At 43.4% G+C, this 17,894-nt stretch overlaps 1 protein-coding gene across 4 annotated transcripts in view; it reads right to left on the bottom strand.

Moving 5' to 3' along the window:
• USH2A (usherin) overlaps positions 1-17,894 on the bottom strand; it is a 493,686-nt gene that overhangs the window by 16,697 nt on the left and 459,095 nt on the right. For all 4 annotated transcript variants that reach the window (XM_072140122.1, XM_072140124.1, XM_072140123.1 and 1 more), the window contains exons 62-66: positions 10,203-10,427; positions 7,855-9,362; positions 6,855-7,164; positions 2,124-2,333; positions 149-387 (exon numbers count right to left, since the gene is read on the bottom strand). In XM_072140122.1, coding sequence (XP_071996223.1) covers positions 149-387; positions 2,124-2,333; positions 6,855-7,164; positions 7,855-9,362; positions 10,203-10,427 — 2,492 coding nt within the window. The remainder of the gene's footprint in view (positions 1-148; positions 388-2,123; positions 2,334-6,854; positions 7,165-7,854; positions 9,363-10,202; positions 10,428-17,894) is intronic.

Here is a 17,894-nt window from a genome sequence, read left to right as displayed (position 1 = left end):
TTCCTTCACGCATCCCAAAGACGAACAGCATGATATGATTAAAGCCCCCCCGCCGGCCGCCTCATATATCACGCCTTTGACTGAAATATGACATTTAGTTAATTAATTATAAGATATTTTCTAAATGTCACAGAAATTAGGCACTTACCTTTGAATAATGCCATTAGGTGACCCTGGCGGGCTCCACCGCAGTGACACTGCCCTTGAAGTTTTGTGTGTTATGTGTGGAGGTCGCTGGTGAGAAGGTGAAGCCGGGAGAGTCATGAGCGGAGACACGGGACCTTTACTGCAACACGTCCGGCACGTGCAGGCCTCGGAGCCTACGGAGTAGTTGGTGAAGGGCTTCAAACCATGAATGGTCTGCTGAGTGGAAGTTCCTTCAGACACCTGGTTATGAGGATATAAGACGATGGTCACTTGGAGAAGGTATGGCCAGGGTTATAGGGACACTGAAGACCTACTGGTGGTATATACCACCAATGTCCCACTAATGAGGCTCCGAGATTCAATGACTACCGTAGATGTTGATGGCCAAAGTCTAGTGGAAAGTTCTAAAGCCTAAGGCAGCCCAAAAACTGTAGATAAGTAGAGACCCACCACTAATGTGCCAGGGTTGGCCAACCATATACATCTATGGGTACATTCCATCACCCTCTATCCTAATAGCAGGTATTGAGGAAGAAGGAATGTTGGATTTCAGCTGCCCGATCCTTCTGTTGTCTTGGAGGTAAGTCACTCTCCGGACTTACTGTGGCAAAAGACTCTTGACTTATCGGGGTGCACAGAAAGGGCTGTGACATTATCATAAGGCCTACAAGCACCACAGTATAGCCCCCTGCTGCCCTTTTTATTCTAGTGATCAGTGGGGGGTGGTGTCACATTGGTGGGACCTCCTGCCATCATGTCATATTACTGCTTTGAGCGAGGCCACCTGTTAAGAGGATTTAACATTTTTGCCAATTCTCAGGTTCAATGTAAACATTAGACTTAGGTCAGTTAAACCAGTCAATTATGGGGAGCCATAAATTGAGTCTACCACCAGTTTGTATATTTAATAAAGTGTCCTATCTGCAGGAAGCATGTTATAGAGCAGGGTGAGCTGAGCAGATAGTAAATAGTGTCCTTTCTGCAGGCAGCATGTTATAGAGCAGGAGGAGCTGAGCAGATTGTACATAGTGTCCTTTCTGCAGGCAGCATGTTATAGAGCAGGAGGAGCTGAGCAGATTGTACATAGTGTCCTATATGCTGGCAGCATGTTATAGAGCAGGATGAGCTGAGCAAATAGTAAATTGTGTCCTATCCGCAGGTAGCATGTTACATAGCAGGAAGAGCTGAGCAGATTGTACATAGTGTCCTATATGCTGGCAGCATGTTATAGAGCAGGATGAGCTGAGCAAATAGTAAATAGTGTCCTATCTGCAGGCAGCATGTTATAGAGCAGGATTTGCAGAGCAGATTGTACACGGTGTCCTATCTGCAGGCAGCATGTTACAAAGCAGGAAGAGCTGAGCAGATTGTACATAGTGTCCTATCTGCAGGCAGCATGTTATAGAGCAGGATGAGCTGAGCAAATAGTAAATAGTGTCCTATCTGCAGGCAGCATGTTATAGCGCAAGAGGAGCTGAGCAGATTGTACATAGTGTCCTATCTGCAGGCAGCATGTTATAGAGCAGGAGGAGCTGAGCAGATTGTACATAGTGTCCTATCTGCAGGCAGCATGTTATAGAGCAGGAGGGGCTGAGCAGATTGTACGTAGTGTCCTATCTGCAGGCAGCATGTTATAGAGCAGGAGGAGCTGAGCAGATTGTACATAGTGTCCTATCTGCAGGCAGCATGTTATAGAGCAGGAGGAGCTGAGCAGATTGTACATAGTGTCCTATCTGCAGGCAGCATGTTATAGAGCAGGAGGAGCTGAGCAGATTGTACATAGTGTCCTATCTGCAGGCAGCATGTTATAGAGCAGGAGGAGCTGAGCAGATTGTACATAGTGTCTTATCTGCAGGCAGCATGTTATAGAGCAGGAGGAGCTGAGCAGATTGTACATAGTGTCCTATCTGTAGGCAGCATGTTATAGAGCAGGAGTAACAATGAAGTTAGTACATATCATATACTGATGTCCTCACCACTGTGTCCTCTCCTTTGTCGCTCCTGGTGAAGAGTCTGTAGAGGATAACTTCCCCATGCGGTTTGCTCGGTGGTGTTATATTTACGATTGCTGATGTGGAAGACACTTTGTGGAAAGTCGGTGGCGGTATGTCTTCTGGGGCGGCGGGGCCCGTCCTACAACGAGTCCAGGAGCTGGAGGTTCTTCCTGCAGCATTCACTGCCCACACCTGGAACGAGAGGAGAAGAGCCGCCATTATACCCGGAGCACATCCTGATACAATGTAACCTCTGATTGTAGATCACATGACAAACTCGCCTCTGCTACATCAGTGCATGATATAAAGGACCAGTCCATAGGATTACATTGTATATACAGGTGATAGCGTCCACTATATATTCACTAATGAGAATTGTCTGCATTAACCTACCAATAGAAACCCAGCAATTTTGCGGACTTCCTAAAACTCAGCATTTACGGAGCGAAATCTTCCACCAAATCTGCATGGAAATTAAATTTTGGAAGGGGAATAAACATATGGGAGGAGGCGTAATCTTATTTATCAAAAATCATTTGTATAATTAAACGCGAATATTGCGAAAGGTCGCGACGGGGGGTCGGGATTTGCATGAGTAAGTTCTTGGTTGGGATGTCACTGCCGATAGACGGATCGTATGGATGGTGGGGGGGAGGAGGGGTTTATGGGGTTAAATTAGGCTCAATAATGGCCAATTACACAGTGATCAATCAGGAAGATTGATCTAATTGGCAACGCAAAACGACCGCCTAAGCGATTTTTTTTTCCCCAGGCAGATTCCTTACTAAGCTTTTGTGTGATGGGTTCTGGTTTTATTCCTAATTTTTTTTTTTTTTTTTTTGTGTGTTACTTTGTTTCTGATGCTACAAGTGCATAATGATAATTATTAATAATAATCCTTTATTTATATAGCGCACACAGATTACACAGCGTTGCAGAGTTTCCCAAATCAGTCCCTGTCCCTAATGGGGCTCACAATCTAATCAACCTACCAGTATGTTTTGGAGTGTGGGAGGAAACCGGAGGACCCGGAGGAAACCCATGTAAACACAGAGAGAACATACAAACTCTTTGCAGATGTTGTCAGAAATAGCGCCCCCTGGCACTGCTACATCATGATGTAGAGGTAGACAAAGGAAATAGGGGGTAAGTTTCTGACAGATAGGTACTTCATAGGGTACAACAGGTCCCATAAAGTGCATGACGTGTGCTGCTTTCAATTTTATGGGACTTTACTAATGCCCCAATACCCAAAACTTTAGGGGAAATGATTGAGCCTCTATTTTTGCGCTAACAGTAGTCAAATCACCCACCAGGCGGATACTCACCCTCCCCCCTCCCCCATACTGTGGTTAGGGATAAGTTTACGCCTTATTTAACACTGATTTAAACCTAAAAGGGTGCAAATAATTGTGCAATAACGCGCCAGTCCTGACCAGGCTTAGGAAAAGCATTAGGATGAGTTGCACAAAAATTTGCGGCTTATTGGTCTAAAAAATATCTGACAAAAATCTGAAAAAAAGACAAAACTATAAAGAAAAATGAAGTGCAAAAAATAGACTCACAAAAGGTGCAAAAAGAGCTCAGAGAAGGAGGATATAAGATAAATGACCCCCTATATGTATGTATTGAGGAGCTCAGGTCTTCCACTTGATGAATGATAAAATGCAGACTGCATGTGGTCGCCACTAGAGGGAGCCAGCTACATATATATGTGTACATCCAGAGCTATATGTAGTGAGCTCCCCCTAATGGTGGCTACAGGTAACTGCTATCACTGTAAGGAGATGTTTTATAGTGCAATGGGGCTGTGTGCTTACACTGCTGTGCTCTTTGTCTCTGCATTGAACTATTCCTCAGCCCTTAACATCATTTCTGGATGAATATTACTGTAGTGACCTTGTGCAGAAGGGAGATGATGTGCAAGAGTTCAGGGTAGTGTAAGTATAAGGACATACCTCCAGAAGCTACAATCCCGGCCTATCAAAATTTCACAGTCCTGCTGCTACTAACAACATTCACAAAGATATGACAAAGCATCTTTCCATGGCCAATACATAACACTGGCTGTACAGAGCACAGCAGTGTGAGGACACACTCCAGTATAATCCTAGCATTTTAATCCATATATCACAGTCCTGCTGCTACTAACAACATACACAATGGTCTGATTACACATCTATCCAGGAACAATACATAACACAGCACAGAGCACAGCTGTGTGAGGACACCCCCACCCCCCAGTATAATCATAGCATTTTAATTCATTGAAGCAGCAGCAGGACTGTGATATAACAACATACACTATGGTCTGATTACACATCTATCCAGGAACAATACATAACACAGCACAGAGCACAGCTGTGTGAGGACACCCCCACCCCCCAGTATAATCATAGCATTTTAATTCATTGAAGCAGCAGCAGGACTGTGATATAACAACATACACTATGGTCTGATTACACATCTCTCCGGGAACAATGCATAACACTGGTTGCAAAGAGCACAGCAGTGTGAGGACACACCCCCAGCATAATCCTAGCATTTGAATCCATATATCACAGTCCTGCTGCTACTAACAACATACACTATGGTCTGATTACACATCCCTCCAGGAACTGCACATAACACTGGTTGCACAGAGCACAGCAGTGTGAGGACACACCCCCCAGCATAATCCTAGCATTTGAATCCATATATCACAGTCCTGCTGCTACTAACAACATACACAATGGTCTGATGACACATCTCTTCAGGAACAATACATAACACTGGCTGCAGACTGTATGGTCACGCCTGCTGACCCTTTAAGGCTGTTTTTACGTTGGGGTATGACTAGGATTTTGCGATATTTTGGGGTATGACTAGGATTTTGCGATATTTTGGGGTATGACTAGGATTTTGCGGTAAAACACAGACGTATATGTTATAAAACGATGGCTACACTGTAAATAACATTAAGCATTGCACTCGTCATTCTATGTGCCCATTACTGTAAAACATACAAAAAGCGCAAAAAAAGCAGAAGAACCAACATAAATAGGAGACAAGCGAAGCCCAGAGGCGAGTCACTTACTAATCTGTTTCCTATGGGTGTGTAATGAAATAGTTATGGTTTTCCCCCACGAGAGCGATAAGCAGATATTAAAAGGTCTTTCCAATATCTTTAATAGCTAAGGGCAACAGCTGATTCAATAGATTCGATCAGAATCCCCAGTTCTTCATCTGCGGGTGATTTATGTCCCCGGCTCCTCGCGGCTCATCACTCATCTTAGTTTGCTTTTCACCGCATCGTAAATTATGCCTCATAAATAAAAATACACAATCAAGAAAATCATATCAATTCATCCAGAGTGAATAAATAGCTGCCCCATAGCGCTCTCTCCCCGACGTCTACTCAACAGAACGATTTTATATTTCATGCCGGAGGATTCTCTCGTAGGAGGCTTCACGATGGTCTAAGATCGTGGGCAAAGCATGAAGCTTCATGGTCCGACAGGAGAAGGAGCCAAATTTTTTGGAAATGTTGGAGATATGTCCACAATAAGTAGTAATAGCCAATTTGTGGTTGAGTATTAGACCAAGGTTGCACCTTGCTTCGAGATATCTGAATTCGAATGGCCCAGCAGAAGAAGACTTTGAGGTTGACCATCCAAAATTGATTCCATGTGATCCAGTACTGGCACACCAATCTAAACTTACAGAGACGAATCTGTAAAATCTATACTCATGTTGAGAACAGAGGTTCTAGAACCCTCTCGTACTTGGAAAGGTAGCTGCTGGCCACCACATCTAAGAGAAGAGGATTGGAAAGACAACCTAGAAGACCAGAGGATTCTCAAGAGGACTCATTCGAAACGTTGTCCAGGAGATCCAGCAATGAGCAAATGAGTATAAAACTTTAAAGGAAATTTCAACTTTGGGACCTCACCCAAGACAACCAGGCATCATGGATGTGCCAACCAGGAGAAGGTTGAATGGTGGGGTTCTTCGGTTAAAAATGCTCAGGAGACAACTAGAGGTGGCTCTGGTGGGTAAAACTAAAACAACAGCCATGAGGTCATGGACTGGGTAAACCAATATGAAACTTTTGTTGGGAGTAAGGTCCCGAAATCTTGTGTTATCTGGTAAGGTTGTCTTGACTTCTGCAGAGGTAACCAGGTTTAAATGGATTCCCAGCAACTGTGGGATGACCCAGTGGGGACATCCAAAATAGTGGCCGTAAGAACCAGCATAGGGCAACCTGTCTGAAGTTTAAAAGAGATGTTTACAATCATAGAATATTCATAGGATCCTTCCTTATCTCCTGAAGAGGACATCAAATTCGGAAACTTATAGAGAGGTTGATACCCTGATGGACTGTACACAGGAGAAATCTTCTGGTGGACTCAAATGTAACAGAGTCCAACATTGCTCAAACATATATGATGCTTAAAGGGTTATTCCTATTTCCGTTGACACTTCTACACCCCTAAACTATACAGATAATGGGGGTCCCCGATCTAAATCCCACTCGGTGATCTGACGTCCAATGTGTCAGCACCGGATAAAAATATTGTGCTTGTATGTTACGGATAGGTCAAAAAACACCCAAGCTCATTGATATTTATGTTCCATGCTTAAAGGGGTGTTCTCGATTTTTTTGTTAAACCTAAGTGGGATACCAGACTCATTCTACTCATATCATCTAAACTCTCAGAGCTGAACACATACCTGATACTCATATTCCGTGTAAGGCAGCAAGTCTACATCCTGGAATGACAATGAGGACCCATTAAAGACCAACTTGGCAGTCAACATTTCTTGAGGGTCATATATCCTCCTTCGATATACATCATATCTAATGATTTTCCCATTTGGTTGATGGGGGCCATTCCAAGCCAGTAATGGGGCCTTAGTGTTTTTCTGGACATCAATGAGTGGGGCAGGTTGTGATTCTGGCGGAGCCTCCAATGTATGAGACGTCATCCACTCACTTACGGCACATCCGAGTGGAGTGCAGGCCTCAACTCTGGCTTCATACCTAAAAAAACAAAACAAAAATACATCATTGTGGTCTTTAGGGTGAATTTAACGTTAACAAACAGTAGATATCTAAAGGTAATTCTTTGTCATAGGTCTATGTTTCATCAAATGGATGACCTAATGACCAGATCAAGGCTACTTACCTTAGGTTGACCATAGATAGGCGGAACTTGAGGTTTTGGGTTTTATGACACATGGGTCTTCTTATGGACAGTAGGGTTGGACTGTGCCCTCATATTTTGCCTTTTGACAATGGTTTGGAGGACATCTGCCTATCTTCAAAGGGGTATTCTCATCTCATGAAGTGATGGAACATCTTTATGATGTGCCACATTTTTGTCGATTGGTGGAGGTCTGACCATTATTGACTCCAATCGATCCTGAGAATAATTTATGGATGCCCAGCCGCATGGCGAGTGACAGGAAACCACTAGAATACCTCACACAGACACGGGCCAAGAGAGCCATAGAGCGAGAAAAAACTATGTAAAGGCGGAATTGGTGCTGCAACGATTGGTGGGAGCATCAAAGGTTAGAGACCTTTACCCACAACTCCTTTATTCTCAGGAGCGTTGGAGATCCAAGAGGTCAAACATTAACCAATCTCATTGAATGAGATGGGATCATCGATTTGAGCTCTATATGGATAACATCAGGGAAAGGATGAGCAAGACCCATCGGAACTTACTGTGTATATGGCTTTAGGTCCTTTATTACATACGAGTGGTCGTTCTGCAAAGAGTTGTTGAAAGTATACTGGACGTCCTTCATTTCCACTGGGTGATGGATGTGAAGAGTATAGTTGTGTATAGGTCCATTCGATTTCAGAGGAGCTCTCCAACTAACCAACATTTCATAGGGACTTTTTGCTTGAAGTTTTGGTGTCTCCATACCAGAAGGTGAAGACGGTTGGGTCTTAATACTTGCTGGTGAACTTGTACAACTCCCTTGGATATTGCTGGCTTGTATGGTATAAGTATACTCCGTTCCTGGTTCCAACCCATAATCATGATAGTGGGTATCCAAACCTGTGTAAATCAGTTGACCATCTCTATGTAGGGTGTAGTTTTTGATTTCTCCGTTGGGCTTTTCAGGACCTTGCCATGAGATCTTGATGGACTGTGCACTCGTGACCAAAAAACTTGGTTCTTTCATGTACAATGGACGAGCTTCCTTGGTCTTGACCAATGTGTTTGAGCTACTTGCACAGCCACCATTGGTGCAAGCAACTAGACTAACATTATACATCATGAAGGGCTGAAGATTGGATATCACCACCGATAATCTCGTTCCAGCAAAGTATGTCTCATTATCGATTTTAACCATATATTTAGTGATTTCTCCATTTAGTATTGACGGGGGAGACCAAGTCACATTGACTTCTGTTGCACCAAGAGCCTCAGCTCCAGGGGGTTTTAGTCCATCTGGTGGACCTTCTAAGGTTCTTATGTGCGTACGGTCACTGATGGTACAACCCCCTACCGTACAGGCTTCTATGGAATAAGTATACTCGGAATATGGAAGCAAATCTTCATCTGTGTAATTTAAAGTTGCAAAGTCGAAATTAAAAGGTAATGTTATATTATTTTTCTGCAACTTATAATATAATATCTTGCCATTGTCTTCTTCTGGCTTGGTCCAATGGATTGTGATATGGTTGGGATTCTGAGTATCATACAATAGCTTTGGGGGCAGGATAAAAGTGGGTGCTGCTTGACTGGTTTGACCAACTGTCCACTCACTATCTGTATATCCAACGGAGTTCCATGCCCGAATCTTATACTCATAATCTGTCCAAGGTTTCAGTCCTCCATCCGTGTACGTAAAGACCATGGGCTCTGTGTTCAGTTCTTTGAAGACCAAATTTTCGGCCATGTTTCTCCGATTTGTCGCAGAAGTCTCCTGACCGGACCTTTTCATGATATCGTATTGTATAATTTTTCCATTTGGTTGAACTGGAGGTGACCAGCTTAGCAGAATGTGGGTGGCATTAAGTGCTTTGATTTGAGGTGGACGCTGAGATACTGGAGAAGCTTCATCTGTCTGGACACGATGAGGGAAAGTCTGGGTGCAGCCGGCTGCAGTACAGGCTTCCAGTACCAATGTGTAAACCGTAAAGGGTTCAAGCCGACGGAGTAGAAATTGTTGGGATAGACCACTGTATTCAAGGTTTCCATCACTGTATACATTAAACATCTGTAAAACAAAAAAATATTCATTTATGTAAAAGAGGACACATCTTCATGACCCAAGAGGTTCTGCCAACCCACTTCCACTGGTGATCCCATAGGTTATATAACTGGAAGGGGTAGTTTTGTGGGTAAAGATGTTTTAATGCCATTTATACTTATTCTGAGCTTAGTGGGTGGAGTGACTTACATGAGTAGGACCACCCACTGCACTCCTAAGTCCAGATCTTCTAGATCAATAGATGAAAGGTTATACTCAATCTTTTCAGATTCCTACTGCTCTAAAACATGTTGTACTCAGAACTGCATGCTTAACAAATCTTTGAAAACTTCTTCATAAGAGTTGATCATCATGATAATACTTCCCAGGGAGTGGTCACAGATTCCAAAAATATCACAAAAATAGCCATAAATCTATTCCTGTCCCTCAACTGGCCAACATGTTTAATATTATTGTTGGAACCCACCAAAAGACCTGCTTGGACCAACCTCAATGTAATCGAGTTCCTTTACTAGTCACCCAGGCAAATTTCTCATTTAGAGTTGGATACTTTAACATTTTAGACTGTAATCCACTATGGAAGATTATTTTTGAGGAATAACTGAAACTTATGAATAGTAAGTGGTGGAGATGATTAGAGAAGGTAACATTTATTGAATTTGAAGAAGCTTTTGTAAGTTACATTGGAGAAACTAACAAAGGGAAATGAGTGACTGATGGGGCAAAGTCCAACGTTCTCCTGTAGGAGAAATGGTCCATAAGTGTGGCCTTCATGAATCCCAGCCTACTGCAATACATTGGAGTTCACAGACACGCAAACAGTCTTGACTCTAAATAGTACTTTACCGTCAGTGCTCCGTTTGTCCTCTCTGGATGAGACCACCTGAGGAGCAATGCTCTGCCATTTTCTGTCTTCTCCACCGTAAAGTTAAGGCCACTCGGTGCAGCCTCCCAGGTCTTTATGGAAGTCCATGTACTGGACACAGTCCCAGCACTGTTGGAGGCCTTGATAGAGATGTTGTATGTAGTAAAGGGGTGTAACCCAAATACTGTGGCCTGATATGATGTCCCCTAGAACAAAGACAACATATAGGTATAAAACACTGGGAGGAGCTGCTACTTCTTTACCAAAGAAAATTGTGAGAAAAACTCATAGGAGTAGGTGACACTTCAATCATGAAAGGTCAAAGGAACTATGAATAACTAGAGACTCCGAGACTAGAAGGTGAGGAGTGGGTCTGACCTGAGATGAACTGGATGTAACCAATGGTTGTCTGAGGTGACATGAATGATTAATATTTTGTCAGTACTTCCAGTTTGACAGAGAATCACTGAGTAAGTATTGAATGTGTGTCTGGGAATCGGTCTCCTTCCCCTTTCTGGCAGACAGCTGATGTGGGCAGGCCCAAGATACAATGTGTCTCCTTCCTCTTTCTGACAGACAGCTGATGTGGGTAGGCCCAAGATACAATGTGTCTCCTTCCTCTTTCTGGCAGACAGCTGATGTGGACAGGCCCAAGATAAAATCTGTCTTCTTCCCCCTCTGGTTGACAATGTTATCCTTTTTTTACTACTTCTGCAGATGGGGCTTTCTTAGAAAAACCACCACCTACTATGGAGGCTTTGTTCCACCCATGATAAGCAGGGTAGAAAGCTACTTCTATTCATTGTTGGACTGGCCCACCAGAGGATCCTCCAGTGGGCCCAAGCTCTAATTTAATACAAGGCCCCTGTCAGGATCACTGGTAGTTGATCCTTTGTACCACCGCGGACAATGACATAAGCCGACACCTGGGACCGGAATCTGAGTGGTAACCGGTTTTCATCAAAGGCTTGTGGCGGCGTGGTACCACCAGGCGGCCAAGGCGAAGTACAGAATTGTGAGGCAGAAGCGTGGTCGGGAACAGGCAGAAGGTTGAGACGGGAACGTAGCAGAAGGTCAGGACGGGCAACACAGCAGCGAGGTCAGGAACACAATCAAGGTCACAACGGGAAATCAGGATAATCACACAGGGCATCAGGAAAGCTTTCTCTAAGGCTATGAGGCACAAATATCCGGCAGGGAATGCTGGGAGAGGCTGGCTTTTATCAGCTTCCTGGAAATGGCCTGCACCAATTAGCGGTGCGCTGGCCCTTTAAATCCTCGAGTGCCGAAGCAGGAACGCGGACAGGTAAGGCACGGAGTGGAGTCGGGGGCCACGGGGAGGCACCACTGTGCCCCCGACACAGGATGTGGGCACCCGTGACACCCCTATAGATACACCAGAAGACAACCTATTTAGTTGGCCACTACAGACAAAGGAAAGGATGAAGGATAGGCCCCCAGAATAATTTTATCTTGTAAAACATCACACCGGGACTACTCCTATTGACTCCTCTGCTGTGGATCACCAATGCATGGACATAGGTCAGTAGACATTTAGCCAGGGAATTGGAATTTGGAAGAGTGACTGAGCATGTACGTCCACCAGCACTCAGCTCATTAGGTAGACACGCACCACGCCATACACTTTGAACACCAGGTGGCGCCATCTTATGTAATTAAATGTCAGAACTCTTCCTTATATTGGGATGTAAACCCCAACATTGTCAATTTTTTTTTTACCCATACAATGAAAATGATATGAAATTACTGGAACCCATTTAAGATATTTTTGGACTTTTGTATATACCACTGTCAGGAAAACGAAGCAAAGTCTCAATCTATCGGCAGGCCTTAGTAATTCTGGAAATACACTCGTACAAAGCCATAATTGCAAGACAAGGTCGCAGAAAGGGACAACAGAAACAATTATGGTTCTACAAATAGGAAGAAATTGAAATCTCGCCTCTCCCACGGCGCACCGCTTCGGAGTGGCACCACTTTTTGCAGACATCTTAATCTTTCCGGTGATATGATTAGTAGCTTCATGAAAAATTAAAAGTGTATTCAGTGCACATCGAAGGGAACGGCTCCGTATGATGGATGCTTTGTTTACAGGGCGAACCGGACAAACACATGGAAGATGAATAATGTAGAAAACATATAGAAGGGGGTCTGGGCCGGGGCTATGGAGGAACCGGGAGAGGGACCGGGAGGCTTCTTCTGCAATGCAAATAGTAATCACCTTTAACAGATTATATATGAAGCCGCCGGTTGCCTGGGGAGAGTTTTGAAGTATCTTTTAGCAGAAGAAACATGGTTAGCATGTGGGCAATAAAGCAAAAACATATGCATATTGTCAATAGCAGCACCTGTTCAATTACGTTTTATTCCAGGGTGGAGAGTTGTGTGCGGCCCCTAGGTGGCAATACTATCAAATACTTCTTGCAACCGGAGTTACTTAATGATTAACAACCCTTGCTCACTTATCTAACACACTCAAGGCAGCTATTAAAACACAACAAAACTGATTTCATTATAGATTCTTTTAATAAACATTTATGGCTTCTAATCTTGAAAAAAAATGTTTTTTGTTTTTTTTTTTTTTAAAAAAAGCCCCCAAAAAATTGGATTTAATTTTTTTTTTAATCTGTTTTTTTTTTTAAGACTTTACTGGAACGAGGAGTGACAAAGAACAGGTTTGTTTTTCAAATTAGAAATATATATATTTTTTAAGTAAAAAAAATATAAACAATTATGTTTTTTTTAATAAATATTTTTGTAAAATAACAAATTTTTTTAGCACGGTTAAACTACAATGTATGACAAGGAGTTAGGAGGTGCAGGATCAGTCTTGAAAAATACTATTGGTCTTAAAAAAAAAAAAAAAAAAATTACAAACACTTATGTTATATATATATATATATACTAGCTGTAGCTCCAGGTGTTGTCCAGGATAGTAAATAGCTGCTCTTAGCTACAACAAAATAGGATGGGTTAAAAAAAAATATTTTATATGTATCTATAGAGTGTCTCAGACTATCTCTGCCGCCGGCGGTCTCTTTCATTGACTGTCTGTCGCCAATAGTCTCTTTTATTGACTGTCTGTCACCGGCAGTCTCTTTCATTGACTGTCTGTCGCCGGCAGTCTCTTTCAGTGACTGACTGTCGTCGGGGGTCCCTTTCAGTGACTGTCTGTCGCGGGCAGTCTGAAGGGGTTAGCTGTGGATGGGTGATATGTTTCCCCTGGGTTTTCCTATTATACAAGGTCTTAAGGTTGTGTTTGTCCAGCTGTAAACACTGTAAATCCGGAAAGTACTCTCAAACAAGTTATTTGTTGGAGCAGTTGTTTAAAACTCTCCTGGGCCGGATTTATATGGAATGCGTTTAGTGTGGCAGTCCATTCCACCTCCCTGTTAAGCTAGGACAGGTTTTGGGTTGCTCAGCACCTTGGACACAGGTGGTGGTACTGTAGCAGCCTAATCAGGCAGGATAAAGCTGCTGAGCAGAGCTGAGAGAGTTGGCTCTGAATGGAGTTCTGGCAGAGTGCACACAGCCCTGACCTCCATGCCTGGAACAAGAGATGTCCTTGCAGGTGACTTTATGGGGCACATTTACTTACCTGTCCGGAGGAGTTCACCAAAAGTGCATTGTCCGACCAGAAAGCATTGAGCTGCGATTCACTAAGATTGTGCGTCCGACATCCTGCATGTGTTGCTTCCCCGCTCAGGTCCCCGGAGTTCACCTTCTTCTTCCTGGTGCATGTAAGTGCATTGGGTGCGACACAATTTGAAAGTTAAATCCTGCGCTCAGTCTGAATCAGTCGGATCATCCGATGACTCGCCCCCCGATTTCTGTCGCATAAAAGCAGCGCAGCTGCGCCACAATCCGGTCGTGTGCGGCACAATCCCCAGCGCAGACACCTGTGAAATATCTGTCACCGACGTGCAATCCCCGGAAACAGTGCCCAGTCCAGGGAAAAGGCGATCCGCGACCCTTAGTAAATGAGCCCCAATGGTTCTCCATGATGCAGCGAGTGATAAAACCTGACCATTAATTTTTTTGCCAAATATTTATTGGGGCAGTTGTATCTTTCCTTTATTGCTGTTTTTTTGCACCTTTTTTGCAACTTATCTGCAGCTCGCGGTGCGCTGGTTTTCCTTCTTTGATCTGGGCCTACTGGCAGATGTTGCCACATGATTTATACATATTAAAATTGTGACAATTTCAGAAATTGTGCAAAATGTGAGCAAAAAAGGGCACAATATCTAAAGGAAATCGGCCGATGGAGAAATCAGAACTGCTCCAAAAGAAAGAAAAAACGCAGGTGCAAATTGCAGGACTGAGATACATCCAATATTATGCCCCATAATTCCCAAATCTAATTTTAACCCTTGTGCTGCACTTTTTGCAAAGGCCCATTGGGACTTAAAAGTAATCACTGAATTTACTAGTAACGTTGTCCCATTCCGTGAAATTCTAAGAAATTCTATTAAAGGAAATTTACCATTAAAATCCATCCTGATAAACCAGGGGCACTAACTTGTAGATCCAGGCACCGTGACTGTGGTATCTTCTTATAGTTTTTATCCATGGCCTCCTTCCTTCTAAAATCAACTTTTAAAATTATGCTAATGAGCCAGAAAGGCTATTGGCTTGTTACAGGAGGCCTCTCCAAATCTATTGGTTGTCTGCAGGGGGAAGGAGGAGAGAGAGGATGAGGGAGGGGCTGGTTTGAAGAGGAGTGAGAGCAATGCTGAAGGGAGGAGGTATGCGATTGATCAGATGACCGTTTAGATGTGAAGTGCCCCCCCTGGGACTCACATTGGATTCCAGCAGGGAGCCAACTACCATGATATAAAGGATTGTAAAGAAGTAAAACGATTTTAGGACTTACCAAAACATGATTTATATTGAGCAATTACATTATTGTTACATAATTGTGTAATTACCTCACTCACTATTCTGCTGCTGGTGCAGTCACTGTGTACATACATGACATTACTTATCCTGTACTGATCCTGAGTTACATCCTGTATTATACTCCAGAGCTGCACTCACTATTCTGCTGCTGGTGCAGTCACTGTGTACATACATGACATTACTTATCCTGTACTGATCCTGAGTTACATCCTGTATTATACCCCAGAGCTGCACTCACTATTCTGCTGCTGGTGCAGTCACTGTGTACATACATGACATTACTTATCCTGTACTTATCCTGAGTTACATCCTGTATTATCCCCCAGAGCTGCACTCACTATTCTGCTGCTGGTGCAGTCACTGTGTACATACATGACATTACTTATCCTGTACTGATCCTGAGTTACATCCTGTATTATACCCCAGAGCTGCACTCACTATTCTGCTGCTGGTGCAGTCACTGTGTACATACATGACATTACTTATCCTGTACTGATCCTGAGTTACATCCTGTATTATACTCCAGAGCTGCACTCACTATTCTGCTGCTGGTGCAGTCACTGTGTACATACATGACATTACTTATCCTGTACTGATCCTGAGTTACATCCTGTATTATCCCCCAGAGCTGCACTCACTATTCTGCTGCTGGTGCAGTCACTGTGTACATACATGACATTACTTATCCTGTACTGATCCTGAGTTACATCCTGTATTATACCCCAGAGCTGCACTCACTATTCTGCTGCTGGTGCAGTCACTGTGTACATACATGACATTACTTATCCTGTACTGATCCTGAGTTACATCCTGTATTATACACCAGAGCTGCACTCACTATTCTGCTGCTGCTGGTGCAGTCACTGTGTACATACATGACATTACTTATCCTGTACTGATCCTGAGTTACATCCTGTATTATACCCCAGAGCTGCACTCACTATTCTGCTGCCGGTGCAGTCACTGTGTACATACATGACATTACTTATCCTGTACTGATCCTGAGTTACATCCTGTATTATACACCAGAGCTGCACTCACTATTCTGCTGCTGCTGGTGCAGTCACTGTGTACATACATGACATTACTTATCCTGTACTGATCCTGGGTTACATCCTGTATTATACTCCAGAGCTGCACTCACTATTCTGCTGCTGGTGCAGTCACTGTGTACATACATGACATTACTTATCCTGTACTGATCCTGAGTTACATCCTGTATTATACCCCAGAGCTGCACTCACTATTCTGCTGCTGGTGTAGTCACTGTGTACATACATGACATTACTTATCCTGTACTGATCCTGAGTTACATCCTGTATTATACTCCAGAGCTGCACTCACTATTCTGCTGCTGGTGCAGTCACTGTGTACATACATGACATTACTTATCCTGTACTGATCCTGAGTTACATCCTGTATTATACCCCAGAGCTGCACTCACTATTCTGCTGCCGGTGCAGTCACTGTGTACATACATGACATTACTTATCCTGTACTGATCCTGAGTTACATCCTGTATTATACTCCAGGGCTGCACTCACTATTCTGCTGCTGGTGCAGTCACTGTGTACATACATGACATTACTTATCCTGTACTGATCCTGAGTTACATCCTGTATTATACCCCAGAGCTGCACTCACTATTCTGCTGCTGGTGCAGTCACTGTGTACATACATGACATTACTTATCCTGTACTGATCCTGAGTTACATCCTGTATTATACCCCAGAGCTGCACTCACTATTCTGCTGCTGCTGGTGCAGTCACTGTGTACATACATGACATTACTTATCCTGTACTGATCCTGAGTTACATCCTGTATTATACTCCAGAGCTGCACTCACTATTCTGCTGCTGGTGCAGTCACTGTGTACATACATGACATTACTTATCCTGTACTGATCCTGAGTTACATCCTGTATTATACTCCAGAGCTGCACCCACTATTCTGCTGCTGGTGCAGTCACTGTGTACATACATGACATTACTTATCCTGTACTGATCCTGAGTTACATCCTGTATTATCCTCCAGAGCTGCACTCACTATTCTACCGGTGCAGTCACTGTGTACATACATGACATTACTTATCCTGTAGTGATCCTGAGTTACATCCTGTATTATCCTCCAGAGCTGCACTCACTATTCTGCCGGTGCAGTCACTGTGTACATACATGGCATTACTTATCCTGTACTGATCCTGAGTTACATCCTGTATTATACCCCAGAGCTGCACTCACTATTCTGCTGCTGGTGCAGTCACTGTGTACATACATGACATTACTTATCCTGTACTGATCCTGAGTTACATCCTGTATTATACTCCAGAGCTGCACTCACTATTCTGCTGCTGGTGCAGTCACTGTGTACATACATGACATTACTTATCCTGTACTGATCCTGAGTTACATCCTGTATTATACTCCAGAGCTGCACTCACTATTCTGCCGGTGCAGTCACTGTGTACATACATGACATTACTTATCCTGCACTGATCCTGAGTTACATCCTGTATTATACCCCAGAGCTGCACTCACTATTCTGCTGCTGGTGCAGTCACTGTGTACATACATGACATTACTTATCCTGTACTGATCCTGAGTTACATCCTGTATTATACCCCAGAGCTGCACTCACTATTCTGCTGCTGGTGCAGTCACTGTGTACATACATGACATTACTTATCCTGTACTGACCCTGAGTTACCTCCTGTATTATACCCCAGAGCTGCACTCACTATTCTGCTGCTGGT

This window comes from Engystomops pustulosus, chromosome 3 (assembly GCF_040894005.1).
Source record: "Engystomops pustulosus chromosome 3, aEngPut4.maternal, whole genome shotgun sequence".
NCBI lineage: Eukaryota > Metazoa > Chordata > Amphibia > Anura > Leptodactylidae > Engystomops > Engystomops pustulosus.
Note: the sequence above shows the minus strand (reverse complement) of the source record. Positions and strands in the feature narration are given on the sequence as shown.